The sequence below is a fragment of the Vidua macroura genome, chromosome 8, assembly GCF_024509145.1.
Source record: "Vidua macroura isolate BioBank_ID:100142 chromosome 8, ASM2450914v1, whole genome shotgun sequence".
Lineage (NCBI taxonomy): Eukaryota > Metazoa > Chordata > Aves > Passeriformes > Viduidae > Vidua > Vidua macroura.
Genome location: NC_071578.1, coordinates 28904570 through 28925747, shown reverse-complemented (window position 1 = coordinate 28925747; position 21178 = coordinate 28904570). Strand labels below are relative to the sequence as shown.

The 21178-nt window shown below is 40.1% G+C and overlaps 1 protein-coding gene across 1 annotated transcript in view; it reads left to right on the top strand.

Moving 5' to 3' along the window:
- Nucleotides 1–21178, top strand: part of FAM13C (family with sequence similarity 13 member C) — a 115166-nt gene that overhangs the window by 8311 nt on the left and 85677 nt on the right. The window contains exon 5 of the mRNA XM_053983531.1: nt 670–805. Within this exon, the coding sequence (XP_053839506.1) occupies nt 670–805 (136 nt within the window). The remainder of the gene's footprint in view (nt 1–669; nt 806–21178) is intronic.

Here is a 21178-nt window from a genome sequence, read left to right as displayed (position 1 = left end):
TTAAAATCCTATATAAAGAACTCCTTTAATTAAATTATTCTGGCTTGACAGGGATAGTAAAAATTCAACTATTATTAATAAAAAAATTCCAAAAACACGGGGAGAGCAAGCAAGAAAAAAAAATCCAACCCAAACTCAACATGGTTAATGGGAACATATGGAATTTCCACTTCCTAATATGTCTGATGTCTGTGGATTTATAAATTAATACACTGAAGCAGTTTGTTACCTGTGGTAACCTGTGTACCTATTTCCAGACAGTTCTGGTAAGAAGACCTTAGTGATTAAAGTTCACCTTCATAAATGAAGGTAGAACAAACTCACTCTTTCCATCCCATCCCAATGCCAGTGAGCAATGGCAGGTTGATAGGGTGCTGCTTTTTTTTTTTTTTTTTTTGCCTGTCCTTTTCACCCTTGATTTTGCAAACCTCCTGTGTGAGCTCCTGTCAGGTTCTACCTCCTTTGCTGTGCTGCCACAAAGACTCACAGTGTTGTGAACCACTGCAGCAAAGCTGGGGCTCTGTCCCTGTGAAGGTGCTGCTGTTGTGAACCCCCCAAGCTCCAGTGGTCACTGCGGCAGCAATTGCTGCTTTGCTGAATTACCTTGGCTACTGGGACCAGTCCCTGATCTGAGAGCTCCCAAGATTCATCTGTCTCCTCTTCCTGTAGGATCCCTGTCAGTCCCTTGGCTTGTGAAGAACAAAGGCTTTACAATGGCCTCCTGCTGTATTTGCTCCAACACCAGGAGATGCTTTTTGTTGACCTGGACCCTTGTTTCTCGCAGAGACAAGCAGATGGCCTTCAGGTAAGAAAGTTACAGCAAGAAATCAAAAGGGCTTCATGGGGTTGAAACCCAGAACTGAAAATACATTTGCTTACACATAGCATAATTAATGACTGTAGCTTGTAGCCAGCAATGTAAATATTCATGATATACGTAAGCTGGAGAGGAAATGTGAGTGTTAAAATTATAATTTGGAAAAAAAAAATGCAAGTGCAAAAGCAAAAGGTCCAGAAGAAAATCCCAAGCTGTTCTACTTTAAATATATTAATGTTGAGCTTTGTTAGATCAAAGTCACTGGATTTTTCCTCGAGTGAAGTACATTTCATTTTGTGTTTGTCTATACATTGGTGATGCAGAAAAGCAAAATCAAAAGATTTAAATCCCCTCTCTTATTTTTTAGAACTCACTGTGTGTGTTCCAGCCTCTCCTTGGGCATTTTCTTTCCTAAAAGATTGTTAGCACTTTGATTCCTTTTTTGCCTCTTTGTTGAAAACCTTGTGGTGGAAGAAACATGATAGACAAATCCTGGTTTAGAGAGAGGGTCAATATAAATCTTGTTTTCACTTTGTGATGTGGTGTATCATTGCTGCTTAACTTGAAATTGATTTTTGGAAAATGTAGCAAACCCTGCAGTTTAATACTTCACAGTGCAGGTTTGTGATCCTTGAGGTTCGGGGTGAGGCTGGCAGCAGAGTGCCAGGTCAAGGATGGACTGTGGAAGAGATTAGAACTGCATGTAAATGTGGGTGATGGTATTTGTGTTTATGACTCCTTAATTTTCTGGCTTCTTTCTCCAGCTATCCCTGTTAAGGAAAGATAGCAGACTTTTAATACAAAGTCAAAGTCGGTATTTAGAACGTGTTACATATCCCAAAGAGAATATTGGAGCTGTAATGCTCCTTGGAAGCTTTCTTGGAAAACAAAACCTGTACAGGCACAGGTATAAAGAACAGACTATACTGATAAAAGGATGTTTCTAAAATATTGCTTTAACCCCACAAGACATGGCTCCACATGTAACACTAGGATTGTTTCACACTAAGACAGTGTTGAGCCCATGCTCCCAGCTCTCCTTTTTCTCTGAAGAAGTCCCATGTCACTACCACCTCTGGGAGTTCTAAAACTAGTACTCAAATGAGCACACAAAATCAAAATATTAGCTGTTCTAAGACATCTGCTTCCGTTTGCAAAGCTAGAGGAAGCATCAGCATCTAAAAGAAACTGGAAAGGTATTAGAGAAGCCAGGGAAACCAGGCTTTCACTTGCAGTGCTTTTGTTTTAGAACCAGCTTCACTCCCTGTAATTCTGCAAAATGTCACAGTCTGTCTGGAATTGTGGTGATGTGGGAAAGAATTCTGCTGAAAAGCTGCTTTCAAGTTCTTTAATAAAGCCTCAGACAAGGCATAGCCATGGGGCACTCTCCTGCTCTGAGGTAAGCTTATGAAAGAAATCCCATTTGGGGGTGAGAAGGGAATTCAGTATTCTGTGGCTGATCTTGTTTTTGTAATTTTTGGCTGATCTTGTTTTTGTAATTTTTGGCAGCACATTGGATAGGTACCCTTCATCTTTCATAATATAACAATTGCTCAAGGTCCTCTAAACTAGAAACATCAAAGTTAGGTTTACAAACTAAACATATTAAAAGTCCATGTTTTTCTTCCAGTAAAACAAGCAAAAAGTGAAATGGCAAACCTGGCTCAGATTCCTTGTTACGTCCTGGAAAGAAAGCTTGTTTTTATTGGCTTTTACACAGATACTTGCATTTGGACTACATAATTCCTCTGATTTTGTTGTTGGGTTGTCTTTTTGTTTTTTTTTTTTTTTTTTCCATTTCAACATTTTCAAGTTTACAGAGCTCAGGTTAAACTAAAGCCATGTCAATCTGGCAGGCCTGCCATAGAGCTGACAAGACTTAACCCTCAGTTGTGTTGTTTGTGGGCTGAAATGGGCAGATTGTTCTGAGTGTGTTGTTCTTAGTGTGTCAGAGTTCCAAGAGCTATTGCCCTAGGCTGGACAGTGGGCTATTCACAGCCAGCAATTATATATAAAGATAGTGGTTTGAAGTTATATCCCAGCCATGATGTATTTTAACTTGTCCTTTTTTCCTGCATGTTGTACATTTATTTTTCCCTTCTTAAAATAGAGTCAGAATGCTGCAAAATCCTACCAGGCTAGGGTTTTGTGTCTGTGTGTGGGTTTTTTTTAATGCATTTTTAAAATTTTTGATTTTATCCACCCCCACTCCCCTGCTCCTGAGCATTCACTAGCATTTAAAGCTGTCCTATAACCTTTTGTCCTAGCCCAAAAGCTGAACTGGTACTAAACTGGTTTTCACGTTTGGATTAAATAATTCTTTAAAAAGAGGTTAGGCACCATGGTGTCTGTTTTGACCAGAGGCCTTTCTAATAACTGTGTTTAACCCAAGGAATATCGACAGCTGTGTTGGAGGTATGCAAGATTATCTTAACTTCTATAGAGTAATTTAACTATGAACCAAACCCTGCTAATAGCAATTTGTAATTTCTGCACCTTACATTCCAGTTAAAAGTTGAATATGGATTTTTTTTTTTTAATCTACTCCAAGAATATGTTTCTATATCTCCTCTTTGTACAGAAGTCATAAATAAATCCTTCCTGATTTAGGCACACTACCTTTGTCTTGCAAACAAACAGGAGCATGGCTTTAAGGGTGCCTACAAGCCACTGCTTGTATCCCCATTAAAGCATGGGTTTGGTTAGGAGAAATGCCTACACCCTGAGGAGTCTCACTTCTTGTTCTCTTCTCTTGCCCTTTTATGCATACTTCAGTATATATCAGCAAGGCTGCTCTGTACAGTCTTAGACCCCTATTAAGAAGGGATTGCAGAGATCCAGGGGGGTGGGAAAGTGGAGCTGGACAGTATCCTGGACCTGCAGGTTGACCACAGACAACTCTGAATAAAAATCTGAAACAGTAGTGTGGTTTGGAGCTGGTCAGAAGAGTGCAACTAAATATTCCATGGATACTTTATCAGCTCGATTTATGGCTTTATTGGGAAGGCTTTTGTGGTCTGGAGAGCTTTGTTAATCTTGTGGGTTCAGCTTTTTTCAAAAAGGATATGGATGTTTCAGCATTAACTCTGTTCTGTGAAAAAAATATGTGGTGCCTCGCTTGCATGTGAAGTTGTCATAAAATAGAATTGTGGTCTCTCACATGGCATATCCTCAATGTGGAAGACAGCAATAATTTAACTGATGCTTTATTTTGGTAATCCCATGACAGTTCTTGTTGAATTAGCTGAAACTTTTCAGAACAAACCAACAACCAACCAACCAGACATTATCTCACCATCTGAAGTTTCCAGGTTAGACTAAATTGTCTTGTCAAAATAGTTTTTCCTGGATAGGAGAACATAGTTCCATTTCCTATTTGTAAAAGTGTTAATTACTTTCTTTCAAGTTTTTTCCTTAACAGTGGTATGTTTTAGTTGGTTTTAGGTGTGAGCATAGCAAACCCTGCATGTGCCATGAGAAGTGCCAGGAGATTTGTCAGTGTATCTGTAGGGATTGCTGTTACATTATAGATTGCCATTCCACAGAAAATCTCTTTTCCCTAATCTTTATAAATTTGCTAAAATATGGACTTGTTAAACATGACATTAATTTTCTATTTGAGTACTGTCCAAACCAGAAGACTGGATGAAAAATGCCATTCATAGAGATCAGAGTAGGCAGGCCCTATACCCCCACAAACATTGTGGCCAATAAATTGTAAAGATGTATTTCTTCTCTTCTGGAAAAGCACAGCAGAATATGTAGGCATAAGGATTTGATGAAAACTGCTGTAGGCTGGGGAAGTTTGACTTGAAACAGCTCAAAGGATGTGGCTGGAGTACTTATTACTCCTTCTAGAGGTTCAGTGCCAGAGCCTTGCTGCCTGTGGCTGGAAGGAATAGAGCTTTTCTGTGCTGTGCCTGTGGTCTGCAGCAGCCTGGCCTTTGTACTGGAGATCTGTAACTTGGAAAGGACCAGTGTGCCTGCTCTCCCTTTGTGGAGGGCTGCAGGGTCTGGAGGAAATGTCACTGATTTCATGTTTGCTCCAGCATTGCTGGGGGTTTCTCTTGACTTGCTGGACAACTCCTCTGGGACACTGCTGCCAGACTTCAACCCCCCAGGTGGGTGGTGCTGCTGTTTACTCTTCTCTTTTTCGCTTCCCAGTACACAGAAGTGTGGGGATTTTTTGGTTGGTTGTGTTTTGGTTTTTTTTTTTTTTTTTTTTTTTTTTTTTTTTTTTTTTTTTTTTTTTGTCTGGGTAAGGCTGCACTAGGAGAGAAGCTTGGCAAGAGAGGGTGTGTGCTGTGTGACAAATGAGGACACTACTGTAACACAGGAGGGCAGCTGCTCAAGCTGAAATGCTGAGGCTTTACTGCAGTCAGTGGTGCAAGAACAGAGCTCAGGCAGTGCCACGAGCTGCTCACACTGATCACTGGCTGCTGTTCCATAAGGATACAAAGTGCGTGAGAAGGGAAGGTCTTTCTAAAACTGGTAACTGACACAGGCCTTTCATGCCTTGGAAAATGGTTTTGGAGGCAGTACGGGCACAGAAACCAACGCAGTGGAGTCTCGCCTTTGTCACTTATTCTGTGAATGCCCATTTTCAGTTTGGCTGAGAATGGAGCACATCAAAAGCTCCCCCCATAGTCAGACTTACAGAACTTGTACAGATTACAGATTAAGGATGTTTATTTGCAGTTTGTGAGGAGGAGCAATACCTGATGTGCTCATGGCAGCAGCAGCCAATTGCTTTGCTCACAAACATCAGCTACACTACAAGGAACAGGATTATAATTAATCCGCTGGTGTACCCACTAGAATAACACAAATCTCTGGTTTCAGAGGATGTGTGTGGTCTTCCTCTGATGCTTAAAACCTTTACCACAACATCTGACTCAAGTGTAAGATTTTCAGGCATCTCAAGTTAGCAGCAGAGGAAGGAGCCAGCAGCATTTTCTTCCACGTGGTGTCAGCATTGTTCTCTCTCACTCCAGAGCTGTTCTTTCCTTTGGACATAACCCTTTAATGTGTTCTGAGAACGTGTCTTAAAATTAGGTATTGCATTTCTATTTTTGTAGTGTATCGGAGCATCAGCCTGTTCCTTCCTCAGATAATTAATTGATATCAGAGAGGCATGAAGGAAGGGTATGGATTCACCTCTAAACCATTATGGAATTCAACCCTTTTTTATTTTATGCTTGTGTCACCTTCCTTATTTGAGCAGGACTGCCAATAAAATTTTTTACCACTTTTTTGTTCCTTTTCTTTGGTGAACACGGGCAACCTGATTTGTTTGCTGATGTTAAAGACTTCTCACAAACACCAGAAATTAAGTCCTTGATAGAAAAACAAGCCCTTGGGAAATAAAATGTATTTGTATTGAAAGGCTTATGATATATAAGCATCAAATATTTCAGCATTTTGACTTATCTTTGGCTGTAACAGTCGGGGAGATGAAAGAGATTATTTTAAACTCTTAGGGGCTTTTCATTTCATGCAAGGTTAGCATCAGAAGTGAGCAATGTTTGCAGAAAGTCAGGCAAGAAACGCAGAGTAAAATAACCTGAAAAAATATTCACTGTCAAAAAAATAGGGAAAATAAGAAAATCCAACTTTTTAAATAACGGTAGTTAATTGTGGATCATTTAACTGTAGTTAGTTACGGAGCTGTGCAACATTGAATTTAATAGGCGTATTTTGAATGCACAGTTTCCTCTCACACCCGACAGTTCCTAGACTGCTTTGTTCCTCTTTAATTAGTTTATTTCGCCTACTCTGGCAAGTACGCAAACATCCTTAAGCACTTAACACCAGTCGAGAGAAGAATGGGGCTAGCACTTATCGCCTTGCATGCAGAAAGGCTCGGCTGAACCTCGAAAGGCCATTAGCATCTTAGAACCTAATGCAGTTTCCCTCTCGCCCAGTTTATTTGGTTTTCTCCTGTGGAGTGGAGTCTGCAGTGTTTAATTTATTTGCTTCAAGTAAAAATGGAAATGCATGTTCATGAGTCAGCATTTTTGCTAGATGGTTTCCAGAACTCTCAAATGCTGGGTACCTTTTTATTCTGTTATGAGAAGGAAAGGGATGAAATATGCCTGTAGTAAAAATACAAGTGCAATTGAGCCAAAAAATATGAGAAATTAAAGGAAATGTATGGCGAAGTTGCGTGCTACACCTGTTCCCTGGGGTCTGTGGATAGAAAAGTTACATCCAAGTTGCTCTGATTTACTGATACATCTTTTTAAAATAAAATTGGGGAAAGAAACTGGGGAGGAATAAGTGAAAAAAAGCACTCCAAGGGTATTTTTGATTTAAGGAAATATTTCTGCTGTTGGCTTTGCATGCGTGAGTTGGCTTCTGTGGCTGGTAATTCAGATGGATGCTTGAAGCCGAGGTTCTGCCAGCAACTTTAATTCTGACCTTTGAATTTTCACTGACCACCTGCTTTAATTAGATGTTGCCCTATTCCCAGGGGACTGCAGATGTGCTCACAAGGATTCTGCCTGGTGAAGGAATCATAGTGTGGGCCTTAGGCTGCTCTGCCAAGTGCTGGGGTAGTCAGCTGTGCCTGGAGAGGGTTTTGCGAAGAATGCTGCTCAGGACTGAGTTTTCTGGAAGCTGCTAGGACAAGGAAATACTTGAGGGGGTGCTGGTTTAGTCCACTGTTGTTTCCAGTGCCCAGCTGGAACTTTGCCTGGGAGCTGCTGGTGTCAGCATGTGAGAGCAGCCACAGGAGCTCTGCTTCGGGGTAGCTCTTACACGTGGGAAGCTGGGCAGAGCAGGGCCACATCTTCTGCAGCTTAGAACTGACCTCTGCTCTTTCTTGCCCGTGGGGGGTTAGCCAAGATGGGCAGTGCTGGGACCTCTGCCTGGCATGGGCAGGAGAGGGGCTGGGGCAGGGAGAGGCTGATCCCGGTCCAAACCCTGCAGGCAGGGCAGTGGGAAAGCTGTGCAAGTAGAGGTCTAAGTAGAGCAGGACATAAAATGTCATAGTGTGTCCTTTACAGGCCCTAAAACCTGTGACTTTAGGATTTTTGTGTGTTCTTTTACCCTTCACCAAAGACATTAAGATGAATAGGACTACATTGAAGGGAAAAAATTACTTTTAAGAAAAAAAAAAAGAAGAAAAGAAACCAAAAAGAAACATTTTGGACTATTAGTGGTTTATACAATATCTTTAGTATTTTCATAGAGTTGCAGTGGAGATCAAGTGAAGAAATTGTGATTTAGAACTCTTTACTTTACTCTTTTGGTGTTTTTTAGTTCCCTGATTCCTAATTTTATTTCCAGACTCTCTGGACAGTCCATGGATAGATTTGGCCTTTGTAACCTTTTCCTTGGTCAATACAAGAGGACCAAGCAGCAATAATAGAGAGTGAGCTGGATTTGGATGCAGGGAACACACTGTTACTCAAAACCATACAGTAGCTATAAAAATATGTTTGTGTTCTGCATATTTTCTCTAGGAAAGTATAGGAAGCAATCTACCACTTAATTGCAAGAAATGATGGATGGACTAAATATTTCCTTGGTTAATCTGCTGCTTTTCTTCTCTTCCAACTCTTGCTTTGATGTCGTTAATGTTTAGTCTAATTCCTGGCTATTTTGCTGCTCATTTATATTCCATGATGCCTTCCAAGCTTAACCAAAATGCTGGTTGGGGTGGAGGGTGGGAAAAGACAAAGATAAACTGTGTTCAAAATCAGTATTAAATGGGCTGCAGAATGGTAATGAGCCGTACCTTTGCAACCACTAAGCATGGTTTATGATAAAAGCCTAAATAAAACTGCTGTTTACAGACACACAAATTGCTGAATTCTAGATAACAAGTGAGCTGAGCCTTTCTCTCCTCAGTAATTCGTGTATTGTACCAAAATCTCCTTTTGGATCTGTCCAGAGCATGAGTTAAGTATTAGCAGCAGCAAACACTGTTGACTTCTTTCCCAGTGTTTGTTTCCTGCATTCACATGGTAACAGTCATTGTACCTTCTGACCAGAGAGAGCATAAGTAGATGAAATCTAAAGTCAGATCCATGAAAATGTCATTCCTTATAAAGTCTCTTTGTTTCCAATGTCTACAGCAAATCCAGATCCATGTAATTGTCATTCTTTATGAAGTCAGTTTGCTTCATTATAGCAAAACCAGGAGCACATGAAGTCATTTGTATGCTTAAAATTCACAGATATGCTGTTTCTGAGAAGTGTGCTTAGGGATCTGCTAAATCATGACTTAGAAAAAAACTCAAACCAATCAACAAACCAAAACCCCAACAAAACAACCAACCCACCCCCCCCCCAAATAACTTTGCAAAGCTTTGCTCTGATTTCTGTTTTTAAACCCTTTGCTGAGAACTTTTACCTGAGACAAACATTTCAAAGTTAGTCTTATGTTTCCTTCCAGTGAAACCTACTTTATTTCTTTATTTTAAAGAAGTTCATTTTGAATAAAAATCAAAGAAAAAAAAAATGAAAAGACCATTATGTGCAGCAAAGGAAAAGGAGGACAGCATTTCTTCTGCTCTTATGACACAGCCACTCCAGAAAGAGAAAAGAAACTCTTCAAAGTGAGATATGGCAATTACATGACAGGTCAGCTTCTAAGAATACTGAGGGGAATTATGGATCTCTTCAACTTTTCCCCACTTAATGGATTCTACAGTATGCAATCTTACCTTCTTTTAAATTTTTGTATAGCTTTGGATTTCTTTTTTTTAGTCAAAATGAACTTCAGAGTTGAAGGGTTGCTGCTGTCCCTGCATGCTCTTCAATTGTGGCTTGTCAATTAGTTGAAAGGGAGAAAAAAAAAGTAAGTAATGGAAAACAGAAGGAAAAATTAATTATTTGACAACAACCTGCGCTTCAATGAAGAAGTGGAGAGTGCTGTCCTCATCTCACCCTGTTGTAGCTTTTCTACTCTGAACTAAATATTAATTCTGGAAACAAGGTTTTTAGGTATTCCCTTTTCCTTATTCCCTTTTGCCTCCTCTACAAATCCTTTTTCTTGAAAGTCAGGGTATTATATACCTCTTTGAAAACACTGATGTGACAAAGCAGAACAAATTCTTGGCATGGGGGACATCCCTTATTTTTATTTAGAGAGATTTTTATTTCCTGTTCCTTGTTAAATTAAAACCAATGGGAGGAAACTTTCACTAGTCCAACTCACTTCACAGTTTTATAAACTATTGCTTCTTGGTCTAACATGGCACTGAAGTAAGAAGTCACCTATGTCTAAATTAGGTTTTATTCTGATGGAGAGCATATAAATATTGTTCTTCGTAGAGGGGGATGGCAAAATTTCTTCCCTACTTCAGCACATCTCAGACTGGCTCTGCTGGTCTTGCTCCAAAGTGTGGTTTTTCTTTTGGTTTTGGGTTTTTGTTTTGGTTTTCTTCCCCTAAGAATGGAAACCTGTTCTCTTCCAGCTTGAAGCCATTCCCCCTCCTGTCCTATCACTACAAGCTCTTGTACAAAGTTCCATCTCTTTTGTGGGCTCCCTTCAGGTACTGGATGGCCATAATTAGGTCATCCCAAAGCCTTCTCTTGACCAAAAATAACAGATTAGTGTTTTCTCCTGTTCTGCACATCCAACAGGGAAATTCCCACCACAGCAGAAGCAAAGCACAGGTTCCATTGGGAACAGAATCACAGAATCATTAAGTTTGGAAAAGGCCTCTGAGATCATAGAGTCCAGCCTTCAATATTGCTGTGCCAACCTCCCCACTCTAGGTGGTGCTTGGATATTATCATGGGCAGGTTGGAATTTCTTCAGTGAAGTGGAATGCACATTTGAATTATGTAACGGTGACTTTCTGACATTTTCACAGGGGGTCTCCATTCTTTCCTCAAATAGAAAACAAGTCAACAAATTCCTACCAAAAATCCTCACCATGCAAGTAGGACTGTGTGAGGGTTTGAGGGCATGGTCAGGTCAGCTCAAGGGACTTGTGTTTTTCCACAGGAGTTCTTGGAGCACCTTGTGAATTCACTGTGCATTGCATTAATTCACCAAATAATACTGTAGTAGGAGGGGTGGTGCTATTTTTCTTCCAGGAATCTGATGCTCAACAGAAACTGTGCAAGGGTGCCAGCGTCTCCTGTGTTACTCAGGAGAGGGTTAAATCACACTGGACTGGCAATTTTGCTAATGTGGCTGCTAATTAAACTACTAATTAAGGTAATGCAATTACTTTCAGTTTTTCTGGCAGCATTCTCCCCACACTGGATGCATACACGTTCCTCAATGTGTTATGCGTGTACCAGCTGTTTTTAAATGATGAAGTAAACAAGTTCAGAGCAACTGACTGCACTAGGGATGTGATCTCTCTTTAATGAACGTTTTTTGTATTATTTGTAAGTAAGGTGGGCAGGAGTTCAAAAGGTGACCGCAGTCTCAGCTGAACCTTTGAATATAAGCTCTAAAGTGCCAGGAAAAAAAATGGCATGAGGCTTCTTTGATACATTCTTTCTTACTGAAGAGAATATTTTAAAAGAAAGAAGGAAAAAAAAAAGGTCTGTAGTGCTTAAAATTTTTTTCTTAATCTTGCCCTCACTCTTTTGGAGACTTAAAACCTGATCTGAGGCGTAATCCAGAAAACCACGTCAAGAGGATTTGTTCAAAAGGATACAGTGTGTTGACATCAGCAAACTCTTATTATGGCTGTCATGTTCTCTATCCTGAAGCCTCATTCTAATCTCCTGGCAGCATTCAAGACCAGTGCTTCCGTTTTGATTGAATTAATTAGTGGAGTTTAGATGACTCCCCAAATCTGAAATTGTCAGAATTTTATAGCAGGGTGTTCTTAAAGGCTATTTTTGCCCTAGTTAATAACAACCAGGACATCTGACTGCATTTTTGTATTGTTTAAATTGAAAATACATGGCCCATTTGGAAGCAGAGAAAATGGTAAACGAGAGCTATATTTATGTACTTATCTTGCCTTTAAAGTTAATCTCCTGTTACTAGTCTTGAGCCTTTCAGGTTGCCATAGAAACTGCCACAGCCTCCAACTGTGCTTCTCCCAAGACTTAATTGCATTCTGAGTTTCATGTGCTCTCTATTAACTGCAGCACTGGCAGACACAGGCACGTTGCAGAATAAGTTGAATTAATGGTTCACTATGTTGTATGCATTTTTTAATACTATGTTTCCATACCCCTTTTCAAGTTTTTCTTTACCAGCTGGTTAAATTCTTCTGTAACAGATAGTGATACCACAGGGATGGATTCTCTCTGCTGCCACTATATTTGATGTTTTCAAGTCTTTGATGCCATCAAAGTAGCTGCAAGAGTCATTAGTTTTAAGGACTTGGGTTTTTTTCCCCTTGGAGAAGTCAGATTACTCCTGAATCACCTTATCTGCTGAGGTTTTTGTGAGTCTTCACCTCCAAAGGCAGCACTGAAGTGCATACCTGCTGTCTCAGTAGCTCTGGCAAGCTTTTGCTGACTCAATGCTGTTTTACCACATGATTTTTACTTGATCAGTGTGGGTCAAAGACAGTTGTTCAGCCAGGCCTGTTTTTAAGTGGGGAAGATAAATTCATTAAGGAAGGAAAGGAGTATGTCTGTATGCAAGGTTTGATAAGACTTTTCTGGGAATTATTTATTATGTCCTTGATGAAATTTCTTATCAGAACTGGACTGATAATGTGTCTCATTCAACCAGCAGATCAAAATCTCAGAGATTTGGTTTCCCACTTGGCTCTCAGCACAATGATGCTGTCAGTGCAAATATAGGGCTCTCACAGATGCCATTCTGCTTCCAGTGAGGGTGAACTCATGGAACCAGTGGTTAATACCACTTTGTGCTCATTTAAGTCTTCCTAACTAAAAAAGCTATTCCCACTGTTCTTTGTCTTGTGCAAAAAGAGGAGAGAAAATGTATCCCTCTGTTAAGCCCTCTGCCTCAGCTCTGCTTTGCTTAGTGGGTACGAGATGGGGAATAGGAGAGACACCCCTGTGCACTGTTGCTCTTGGACCCAGGATATTCCTGTACTTGTATTAATGCAGGCTCAGATATATGCTTTTATCATCAACAGAAAACACCCCAAAAATGGGGAAAGAACAAAGGCAGTGATGCTGAGAAACAGGGTGAGGTGGGGATTTCACCAACATGTCACTTGATGTGTGTCAATTATGCTCTCAGACACTGGCCTGAAGGCAGCTCAAATATATCCATTGTAACTTTTTAATGTTTTAAATATCCTTTAAAATCTGACACCTTTGCTTATGTTTTTCATGTGGTTCCTGTTGTTTGCTCTTTTTGTAATTCTCCATATATGCTACTTTTCTTTAATTATGTATTGGTGGTCCCCTATAAAAATCTTTGTAATTAGGTCAAGTAAGCAAGGTAGCTTGTCTGGCCTCAGCCTTACTACCAATATTTCTTTGCGAATTTGTCTGCTAGTTTTAGATTTTTCAACCAGAAAGAGGAATTGGGAAATGATGAAATTATGACAATATTGTCAGGATAAATCTGAAAGAGTGAAGACAATATTCCAGCACTTTCCCCGCACCCCCGCATTCTCTTTGTTTTTTTCCCCAGATTCCTTTTTCATTAGCTACCTACTTTACACTTACTGCCACAACACAGTGCACATTCTGTCTCAGAACTCAAATCTCTTCCAACCCATCTCAGCTTTCCTTTTTATCTGCTCTGTGAGCCTGCACATTGAAGAGAGCTGGGTTTCTCTGCCAGCTCTGCTCAAGTTACATTTCCTTGATTGCACTATAGAATGCCAACCTATATTCTCAAAATCTGTGTGTCCTGGAGATCTTCCTCAAACATTCTAAAAACACTTGCTTTGGGATGGGATTCATTTGAATTTGAATATAAAATAAGAATTGTTTGTTGGCTTCTTGTCATTCTTGAGGAGCCAAAGAGCTGCCCTGTCTCCAAGCTGTCTGTCTCCACGAGTTCTTTCCCGACAGTGACAGCACTTTCTTTGGAGAAAGCTCTGCTTGCACTGTCTCTACAGGCATTCAGAACAAAGACCTTCCCCATCAGCTGGACAGCCCAGTGTGTGAGCATGTGGAAGTCTTGACACCAATTACATGCAGCTCCCACCAATCCCAAAGAGAGAAAAGACTCATTAGAAGTCTGAGATGTGCCAATAGCAGCTTATTTTACCCCACTGTGGAGTGTATTGTGAAAGCTTTTTCCCACAAGCCGTAATTTCTTCTGATTTCTGTAGTTTGTATTAATTTTAGGATGTTCCCACAGTGGATTCCTAGTTGCTAGGCTTTTCTATAGGCTCATGGCCTCTTTGGAGAGCAGGTGGCTGGATGTTTAGGGTATCCTAGGGGCCACATCAGCTTGTGCAGTTCTGGTGGGGGATTGCAGTGCTTTGTTGCAGAGAGTCACTCGTTGTGCTTTGCTTCTCCTGCCTTGCCAAACACTTGTCTTCAGGTACCTGTTGCTCATCCTTCCTTCCCTTCCCCATCCTGTGGGAGGAAACTCACTCACAACTGGCTCTGTGCATCGCCCACAGGTGAGCAAAGAGTAGGGATGTGCTTCCTCTCTCAGCCTTTGTGCTTTGGTCAGACGAGGTGCGATGCTGCTCCGGGATGTTCGGGTTGGAAGCCTGGCTGTTTCTGGGAGCAGGGAAGAGGAGCAGTGCAAGCTGCTGCCAGAGGTCAGGGAGACAGACTTCAGCCAGGCTGCTGAGTGGACAGTGGAAGGATTAAACCTGGTAACTGACTTTTTACTTTGGGTACAGCTCCTAACCTTGCTCTTCAGTTTAAGAAAGAGTGGAGTGAAATTTGAGTTTTGACTAAGCAGGGGCGCTGCTGAAGAAGTTCCTACATATCTCAGGCAAATATTTGCAGTGGAACAAGGAGAAGCACTGGGAAGGGAATGTACACATAGGGACAGGCTTATTCAGCAGTTCTCTTGAGTTTGTATCACTTTATTTTTTGTTTTATTTACTTAACTGAATACAGATTTCCTCCAGCACATACTGAGCAAGATGGGAGGCAACACTGGGTAGAATGTAGTCTCTGTAGGGCTAAACATTTAAAATTCTGAAATCTAGACCTACTACTTACTTTCAATGTGATTTATGTCTCTCCACTTCTCATTTGTGCCTCCAGAATCAATCCCCAGTGAAAATACTGTTTTCTCTTTTAACCTTGCTCACCTCAGTGGCCACTTAGCAGAGGGTTTCACCTATGAGTCAGCTGAATGGGTCATTCTGTGTGTCCTTGCGTGCCAGGCAGTGGAAACGTGCATAGGCTCTATTAATATCTCATAAACAGAACCAATTTTATTCAGTTCAGCAGCTAATGAAGCACTGTGGGAACAAGACAGCCAAAAGCTTGGGAATTACTCTACAAGGAAGGATTTCAGTGTTTTTTGGCAAAAGCTGCCTAAGCTCAAGGCTTTCTTGGTAAGAGCCAATAGTAACAAGGTCTTATTCTGAACAGGAGTCTAAATAAACTGAATTTTTCTGCCTTTTTTAAAAGTGCACACACAGAAATCCCAAAGTTTATTTCAAAGAATTTTTATCTAGTTACAGCCAGATACTCAATTTTGAGGAGTTCTAATGAAAGAAATGAGGAGTTGGAGTGCCAAATTGAGACCTATGGAAAATTCTCTTTATTTACTTTGAAATACAGGATGGAAATAGTTTTTTTCATCAGTTCTCTGTTGATTTCCTTAACATAGAAAGACAAAACTGAAAAGCATATAATGACTTAGAAATAATTGGATTACTAGCATCAGTTATTATCAAAATTTTATTAAAATAGCTACAGAGATGGCTGAATTGTTGTGGATGATCATATATAAAATGCCTTTTTGGGGGGTGATGGAGAGTATAATAGAAGCATTACCTGGCATTAGATTTACAAAGTCATAACTTCTAAATGCCTTTAATTTTTTTTTTTTTTTAACATGTACATTAAATTTAAATGTTCAATTCAAACTTGTGTCTGGCAGGTCAGTATCTGCAATGCTGTGTCATGGGCAGGAGAGCCCACAGCTTCACCTGTCTGTCTGTCTGTCTGTCTGCTACTTCCCTGATGCACACAGGTGCAGCAATGTGGGGACCTCTCTTTGCCAGTGGTTTCCTAGCTGGGCTGAACACTGATAGCTCTGTGAATGTGCCACCAGCACCAGAGACTCTGCCTGCAAGCAAGCTGGAACCAGCACAAATTCCATTTGATGCCGGTGCTTTGTCTCAAGGGTGCTACTTCAAAGGTGTCTTTGGTTTCCAGAGACTGCCTCTGGCTGGATAATATTTCAGTATAAAGATAACATCATCAGAGATAAGAATAAGGAAATGATGAATGATCCTGTTTATTCTTGGGTTATTGCTGTTTGTTTTCCCTGGGCTGGAAGATACAGTTAAGAGGAATTTCAGAATGAAATCTTGCATACTAAATCTGCTGCAGAGCTGGCAGGAACTGATATAAGAGAGGGCAGGGCTCTGCCTTAAATCCTTCTCCTTTGTACATTTTTCTCTCCCTTCCTTGGTGAAATCCTGTCTTCAGCCACCTCTGTCTTTCTGTTTTAATAACATGCTGCAGTAGGATTCTCAGACTAATGGGGAAAATGTGACCCAGTGTATCTGCAGTGCAGAGAAAGCAGGAGTCTGTTTCCCTTGGCCTGTTTTCCATTTGCCAGTTCCCAGTATGTCTTTATATCATCAGTGGAAATATTAGTAGGAAACCAAGCAACCACTACTGAATGCACTGATCTGCACAATTAGTCTTCAAATAAATCAGGATAGCTGCTCAATCTTTTACATTCAGTGCACATGGCAAAAGCTGAGGTGTAACAAGGCCATTTGATGAGACCTGCATGCAAAAGCAACGGTAAAGGAGACACCAATCTGCAGAATAAAACTGAAAAAAATTCGTACCATATGTTCAGCACCAGTGAGAAAAATGAGCCATTTATCCCCCAATCCAAAAGTAAGTTTATAACTCTCTTTATGAACTTGTTTTTCTGGATCCAAACATAATAAAATGCAACCCATAATTTGTTAACTGCTCACAATTGCACCTGACCGCATGAAAAATATTTCTGAGGTCTTGTAAGAGACTGTAAGAATCAGAGAAGGACCAAAAAAGCTAAAGAAAATCACAATAATAAAACAATTAAAAGGCAATAACTTTTAAAATAATTGAGTAAGTATTTAAATTAAGAAATAATCTCTATTCCCATTTCCTGGGAATGTGCACTGTGCAAGGAAATAGAAGGTAATTATGCTAGAGAAGACCTGTGGTAAAATCTTTAATTATAATCATTCAGAGAGAAGTTAATTAAAAGCACATCTTTAATACAGCAGAATGGTTTTCCCCACGTGCCACCATTTGGGACTGAGTCTCTTCTGCCCTCTCTGTTATTTAACTTAAATACTTACAAATAGCTGTGAAGGCAGTTCTAATTTTCTCTTATCTGCTGAACAATGGCTTTTGTTCCAGGAGGGGTTGTGCAGAAGGCTGTAGCATTTTCTTTTTGCAGGAAAAGAAATAGCCCCTCTCAATCCTTATTGCTGTGTAAAGAAGTTACAGGAGTAACTGCAAAATTTGAATGTACCAGTTTCCTGGGAGCTGGCCTTAGCCATGCTCCCTTTTTGCTCCTGTTTTCCACCCCCCTGTGGATCCCAGGTGTGCTGGGCAGGACTGATGTCCCTGTTGGTGGTCAGTCTGCTGACACAGCTGGCTCCACAAGCTGCTGCTCTGGCACTGCGCTCACAGCAGCTGCTGCCCTGCCTGAGCTCCGTGGGGTGGGATGTTTGGCCCTGGAAATAACGTAAGGAAATAGCAAGTGGGCATGGAGGTGTGAACACAGCTGTGCAGATGAAGGCTGGTGATGAAGGTGGTTTTCAAATGCCCAGCAGGTTAACACTGCTTTTCTTTAAAGGGGGAACTTTGCTAGCAGTGCCTACCTGCATGGAGAGCAATGTCAGGCTCCCACAGCCTTTTGGTAATTAACCACAGATTATGAAGGACAGCAGAGAGGATTTTCTCCAGATTTTTTTTTTTTCCCGAAGTGTTTTACAAAAGGTGGAGAAGCTGACAGACTGCAATACTTTCAAAAATCTACGGGGTAGGAATGTACTGCCTGTCCAGACTCTCTTATGCATGATGAATCCATGCCCAAATACTTGGCATGTATGTTTTGGTGTTTGATGGTTTTTATTTTTAAGCAATGAAATTTGTTTCCAAAGCATTTCTGTGTCTTTCCCAAATTAGGCTGCACTAAATTATTGCTAATGCGGGTAATGCTTCATTTAGCTACAGGCTTCCCAAATTAGACTTTTTCTTATGGTGTTCAAAACCAAATCAACTGTTGCAGTGGTCCGTGTTTCTGGCTCACAAACCCAAACCAGTAGTGAAATGCATCCTCTTTCTGCTCCTTGCCCCCAAAAAGTCAGTGCTGATGAGCACAATAAGACAAATCAATTCTGAAGCTTCTAGGTGAGACATTAGGAAGAGCTTTTGAATGACTGAAAGAGAAGGGTTAGAACTCCTGAGTCTTCAACATGTTTATCTGTGAAGCAAGCAGTGTGCCAAAGCAATTGTGTGCTCTGAGGCCACGTGTCAGCTGAAATTTGAGGGAGGTGGAAAGCTGGCTGTAACAGTAAGTGAACAGGACAAACACTTCCACCCTGCACAGGTTTTATTTTCAAGCTATTGTGCAGTAGACACTTGAAAGCTGCTCATTAGAGGTCTGTGAAGAGCTGGAGGTGCTGGGATGATACAACCAATTGATTTTATTGGGCAAAGCAAACCCTCTGAAGGAGCTTTCTGAGCACCAGAGTGAACTGCATCGCAGGGCTCTGGGTGGCAGGGCTGGGCTGGGGCAGGGAGGGAGGAGCCAGGTCAGAGCAGTTAGGTAACATATCCAAACTGAGATTTTAATATGCAGCAAACAACAACAAACTGAAAAATTACTATAGACACATTTAATCAGGGTAATTGGAAAGCCTTTTTTAGGAGTTCAGTTTGTATTACCCAGCTCAGTGTAGAGAAATGTTCACAGTTGTATCAGTTTCAAGCGTTGATAACACAGTGAGTGATTGCCTGGTTTTTATCAGCTCTCTGAGTGAATTTTTTCAAGTTAGAAGTAGCTGTTTCTGGTAAAAGAATAAACATTTAAACATTTAGGCATATGGGAGATTTTACAAACTGTCCATAAAATTAAAAATAACAATATGTCATTAAATTTTTGTCAGCTGAGGTAACCTCAGGCTGCTGGCAATTTCTGTTCTAGGAAAGCTGGACTAATATATTCTGGCCATAGAATGAGGTAGAAGGCCCAGTCAAAACCTAACATTTCTGCCTCTACTAATTTTTAATATTCTGTACAAAAGATCCATTAATAAATTTTGAGATTAAATACTTAACTAATTGTCACAGTGAATACTTAAATATCTTTCATTTCAAGATATGTTTGTACTAATCTGTTTCTATCATAGGGGTTTTCTTCGGTAAAACTATGTTTTTCATCATTAAATATATTTCTTAAGGATAAAATAATGAATATCTCTGCTCCAAATCTCCTAGGTTCTGTTTGAGAGGTGAGCTCTCAACAGCAAATAGCACACTAATTTTTCATCCTGCTTAAAATGGAGATAAAATATTTCAGTTGAGTAGTAGAGGTATAGGTTACATTTGTATGATATACCTCACTTTCTTTCATGCTAAAACAATTCAGCTCTAAACTTCTTGCTGGTTCACTAGTAAGATATTTATTACAATTTTAAATTTATTTAATACCTTCTTGATGTTACATGACCTCAGATTATTAAATGTCTATCAAGCATAGTAATAGCTTTCAAAGAGCATAATAAAGCTAAACATCCATAACAGTGCTACTGGGTACTGGAACATAATCTCAATTTAAAAAAGTGAAACTGAAGTTTTTAGGAATTCTTGTATGCTACGTACTCAGAGAAGATGCATTAATAAAATTAATACATTTATTGTTGAGCTCTGTTCCTCTTTGGAATGAAAATTCCAGCTCCTGGTTCTAGGAAGTGCCAAGACAGCTGCAGAATAGCTGAAAAAGAAATGTAAGATATAGATTTGCTATACCTGTAAGAAGCCCATTGTTTTCTGTCTGTAGCACGTGTTGTTGTTTTAATAAATTATCACATGGGTGTGCTCACAGCGGTTCATATTGCTATGAATTTTGAGATTCTATATTCAGAAATGTCTGCAGCCTTTCTTTGAGACTTGGTGCTGCATCTTCTCTCTCAACAGTGCTTTTATAATTATTTTCTTTTAATAGGCAGCCAGAAAAACATTTGCTATAGCAAAGTTTAGCAAAATGAACTTAAGGTATTATGTCCAAAACACCATGGGGAAAATGTCAAGTTATAAAGGTGTGCATTTTTAAAAAGTACTAGCTTGTCTTAAAATACTCTTGCTACTGAAGAGGATGATTTTGGGGCTACAAGCTGGTGTTTTGTATAAGTAGATGCTGTAAAAAAAGTTGCCCTCAATGCACTGTGCTGATTGAAATTATCTTTTTGCATTGCAGTTTTTCACTTAGAACAGTACTGTCAAACAAATGGCTTTTCTTCAGTGCATTTTACCCTCCATTCAAAGAGGAGTTCGGTTAAATGCAATATGCAACAGCTTGGTGAACCATCCTGCAGTGGATTAACCATTAGTGAAAGAAGTCAAAAAGTTTAGACCCAAAGCCTAACTTTAAAATGTAAAGGAGAGGAAAAAAAAAAACCATCACAGTGTTTTTGTGTCTTCATCAGACACAAAATGTTTATTTTATAGCTGTGTTCTTTTCTGTGGCTCCAGATCCCTTGGCTGCAAGGAACCTGTTTTTAAATTTTGAGTGAATTGTTAATTACAGCAATTTCTTACACTAAGTAACTGCAAAGATCCCTGTAGAAATCTCAGTTCTTATGCAGAAATCCATGTGAGATTGGAAACCACTGCTGTGTGTTTAGGGTGCAGTGGTGCTGTGTGTGCTGGGTGTTCATAGTTGTGCCACTTCCACAGAGAGTTTATTTCCTTTGTTAGTGTTGTAAAGTTCAGGAATAAAACACTTAGTGCCTCTTGTCAGTAAGGTTCCAGTGAAGACCATGCAGTAATTAAAAGCTGATCTTTCTAGAGGGAATTTGAACAAAAATAATGCTGACTCTAACCTAGGGGAACTGCAGCCACTGCAAGGGAAAGGAGAGGCCTAGTATAAGTCCCCAGATATTTAATAAAATGTTGGAGCAAGTCCAGAATAAAATAAGGCAGCTGGGCAGGGTGGGATATGATGCACTCACTCACTGGAGTTTGCAGGGGACATTCCTGGGTTTATGATTTTAGAATAAGCCAAGACAGAAGAGGAGGAGTTTTCCTTGCCCCTGAATATCTGCAGGACTCAGACAGTTGTAT